Source organism: Chinchilla lanigera, unplaced genomic scaffold (assembly GCF_000276665.1).
Source record: "Chinchilla lanigera isolate Chin_1 unplaced genomic scaffold, ChiLan1.0 scaffold00103, whole genome shotgun sequence".
In the NCBI taxonomy this organism is placed as follows: Eukaryota; Metazoa; Chordata; class Mammalia; order Rodentia; family Chinchillidae; genus Chinchilla; species Chinchilla lanigera.
The window spans coordinates 2,069,907-2,073,762 of NW_004955504.1; the positions used below are offsets into that span (position 1 = coordinate 2,069,907).

A 3,856-nucleotide genomic window follows, 5' to 3' on the forward strand; every position below is an offset into this window, starting at 1 on the left:
GGGCGCCTGGGAGGCCCGCGGGGCGCCAGCAGCCCGGCCTGGTTACCAGGGCTCCCCTCGCTCGGCGCGGGCCTCTTCGCGCGGCCTCGCCAGCTTTGATCTGGGCGGAGAAGACCCGATTCTCTCGGTCTTTGGCAGAGCCGAGATAGTTGTTTCCCAGTTTGCCTGAGGGGTCCCCGCGAGCCCTGGAGAGTCCGTCCGAATCATCCTAACAATAGAGATCGGGCGGATTGGAGAGGTCTCTTCATGGCGAGAGTGCGACTTGGAGATTAAAAAATAGAGTTGAAATAAATGTTGGCGTCTGAAACGGTGTTTGCTTCTACTTTCCTAAGTTGCCAAAGTTTTCATTTCATCTGCACCGAAAGAAAAGCACTTTTCTCTCCGCGTTACGAAGGAGGATTAAAAAAAAAAACAGCGTCCCTGCGCCTAAAATAAATGGTGTCCCTTTCGACCCCAGGAGGTGCCCGGCGGGGGGAGGAGCAGCACATTCGTTCTCCGCGGGGTCTTTGGCCCGTCTGGCCGGGGGATCCTTTTCCCTTCGCGTGGTCCCAAGGTCGGAGTTGCTTAAACTTCGGGCTGCTGGAGAATTGCGCGGAGAGCGCGGGGTGGAGGAGAGAGCCCCCTCCTGCGTGGCAGCGTGCTGGATAGCAATTTCCAGGGACCCGGAATTGTCCTCAATCCGTGACGCAGAGGCCGGGACGAAATACCCGCCAAGGGTGTAGAGTGAAGCCGCGGGGCTTGTTTTTCAGCAACTTTTCTTGTAGTTTTGAAAGAACGCTTATTTCTTTCGCAGTCGGCCCAGCTGCCCTGCGATCGCTGGCCAGCTACCCAGAAAGAGCATCCCCCATTTTGTTCCGGTGGCCGGGTACCCGGAAAGCCAGGCAAGATTTACTAGGGGTCCTTTGAAAAAGAATTCCCGGCAGAGGCAAGGCCGAAATGTCTTCTTTACAGTTACGACCCAAACCATTTGAGAAGCACAAATTTCATTTGGCCGGGGCTGGGTAGAAACGAATTCTGGCCACGGCAGCCGTTCCTGTGTGGCCTCAATCACCGCAGGACAGTAATTAGTCGAAGAAATCCACTGTGCAAGTTTGTCAGAGTCCAGCGTTCCCCTTTGCTAGCACAGCAACTGGAAGATTTCGCTTTGGGAGATTCTTCTTTTTTTAGCCGAAATTTTGAATGCAGATGCCAGCCATTGGGAACTGTGTGTGCCTGCCCCTTTTGTGTCAGAGTGGGAAAGGGCAATGCTAGATTTCTTGTACTAAGGGGAAAATAGTAAAAATGTTCTCCCCAGGGTGTCTATGTTATCTGCGGGTCCTTCAGTCTGGTCTTGGAAAGTGAGCTTAAATCTAAACCCGGATTCCAGGCCTGGATTTTCAAGCTATTAGGATTGAGTCTTTGGAAGTCCAAAGATAAAATTGTGAGAGAGAGACTGTCTTAGCAATTTATGGTGATAATGAGGCCTAATGAGGTTGTTAGAAAGATAAAATGTTATTTACCAAAAACCTGATGGGATAATTTGACTTGCTGTGTTTTACTACTGATGATAAAAAGAATATTGATTGCAGATAAAATCGCCGCCTCTAAATGCCTGCAAACAGTTTGTGTTTGCTTGCTCCAGATCAAAGCCAAACTCGAGGGATAAAGTAACTGGGAGAGAAGAGGCCCAGGAAACTGAACAGGTTTCCCTTGCTGCCGGCCAGCTCCTCCGGGCCTGGGGTTAATATTTTACAGGATAAGCCCTCCTTTTGTATTAAAAAAAAAATAGTGTTTTTGTTATTGTTGTTGATGATCAGGATTAAAATTTTAAATTACCTGTCACCAGGACAGGCCTCTTAAGTGTGGGCAAACCATTCCATGCAGATTACTTTGGGAGGGGAAAGGAGTTTGGTTTCGTTTTAAATTGCTGAAGATTTGGAGCTGGAAAAAAAAAGGGGAGAGGTTTATTTTGATTGACCCTTTTGGGGCTGAAGAAGGGGCTTGAAATCTGGGGCCTCTGCATTTGGAGAAACTGTTTCACCAGCCCTGTGAAAAGGTTTTCTCCTCTGGCTTGCTAAGATAAACTTGGAAATGGAGAGCCGCTGTTGGTAGAGACCTAGGGGGCTTAGGGGAATTCCAAGGGGCCAGACTCCTGCTGAGCTCTTCTGGAAGTGCTTGGTTTCTAGAAGTTAAAAAAAAAAAAAAAAAAAAAAAAAAGAAGGATCACGGTGGTGTTAGGAGGCAGCGCAGTCCCTGGTCTCTGGCTCCTTAGCAGTGCGCTGGCGTGTCTTCCCGTGCTGGGCAGTGTGGCAGGGTCCTCACAGACAGCCTGGGAGCCCAGTGGACCTGGCCCTGGGAAGGCCCTGGAGCCAGTGGGGGCTGCTGCCAGGCACTTTGCTAGCTGTGGGGACTCACCTCTTACTCCCCTCTCTCTTATCTCCCTCTCCTTGCCCCCACTCCCACCCCCGCTCACGCCATGGCTGCAGGGCTCGCAGTATGAACTCAAGGACAACCCCGGGGTGCACCCCGCCACCTTCGCAGCCCACACAGCACCAGCTTATTACCCCTACGGCCAGTTCCAGTATGGGGATCCCGGGAGGCCCAAGAACGCCACGCGCGAGAGCACCAGTACGCTGAAGGCCTGGCTGAATGAGCACCGCAAGAACCCCTACCCCACCAAGGGCGAGAAGATCATGCTGGCCATCATCACCAAGATGACCCTCACGCAGGTCTCCACCTGGTTCGCCAACGCGCGCCGGCGCCTCAAGAAGGAGAACAAGGTGACTTGGGGGGCACGCAGCAAGGACCAGGAGGACGGCGCCCTCTTCGGCAGCGACACGGAGGGCGACCCGGAGAAGGCTGAGGACGACGAGGAGATCGACCTGGAGAGCATCGACATTGACAAGATCGACGAGCACGACGGTGACCAGAGCAACGAGGACGACGAGGACAAGGCTGAGGGGCCGCGGGCGCCCGCCGCCCCCAGCGCCCTGGCCCGGGAGCAGGGCTCGCCGCTGGCCGCGGCTGACGCGCTCAAGCCCCAAGACTCGCCCCTGGGCCTGGCCAAGGAGGTCCCAGAGCCCGGCAGCACGCGCTTGCTGAGCCCCGGAGCCTTGGCTGTAGGCCTGCAGGGCGCGCAGCACAGCAAGCCCAAGATCTGGTCGCTGGCGGAGACGGCCACGAGCCCCGATGGCGCGCCCAAGGCGTCTCCGCCGCCTCCCGCGGGCCACCCGGTGGCGCACGGGCCTGCCACGGGCGCGCCGCTGCAGCACCCCGCCTTCCTGCCCAGCCACGGACTGTACACCTGCCACATCGGCAAGTTCTCCAACTGGACCAACGGCGCGTTCCTGGCCCAGGGCTCGCTGCTGAACATGCGCTCCTTCCTGGGCGTCGGCGCGTCCCACGCCGCGCCCCACGGGCCGCACCTGCCCGCGCCCCCGCCGCCGCAGCCGCCCGTCGCCGTCACCCCCGGCCCTCTGCACGTGGACAAGGCCTCGGCGCGCGCCAGCCCTGCGCTACCAGGTACCCAGGCCGGGACGCAGCGACCGGGAGGGGGGGGGCTTAGTCCGGGCTTACACCCAGGCCCTGCGCTCCCCGGAGGGCTGCGGTGCCCCGCGCTCCTGCCGCGCGGGGCGGGGAGGGAGACCGCGCCGGACGGCGGCGGGAACGGGTGGGGAAGGGGCTTCCAACGGCGCCCCTCCCCCAGGCCTCGCCACCCTAACCTCTGCCTCCTCCCCTCCCCCTCAGAGAGAGACCTCGTCCCCAGGCCGGAGTCCCCCGCGCAGCAGCTAAAGTCGCCCTTCCAGCCGGTCCGCGACAAGTGAGTGCCGCGCGCTTGGCCCCGGGGCGGGCGGAGCTGGGGCGGGGGCGGCGGGGC

At 58.4% G+C, this 3,856-nt stretch overlaps 1 protein-coding gene across 1 annotated transcript in view; it reads left to right on the top strand.

Annotated features, from left to right (window-relative positions):
- Positions 1-2,633: 2,633 nt before the first annotated feature.
- The window catches only part of Irx1 (iroquois homeobox 1), a gene marked incomplete at its 5' end in the record, with an annotated part of 27,242 nt that continues 26,019 nt past the window's right edge, over positions 2,634-3,856 (top strand). Inside the window, 2 exon segments of the mRNA XM_013505917.1 lie at positions 2,634-3,501; positions 3,727-3,799. Of these exon segments, the coding sequence (XP_013361371.1) occupies positions 2,634-3,501; positions 3,727-3,799 (941 nt within the window).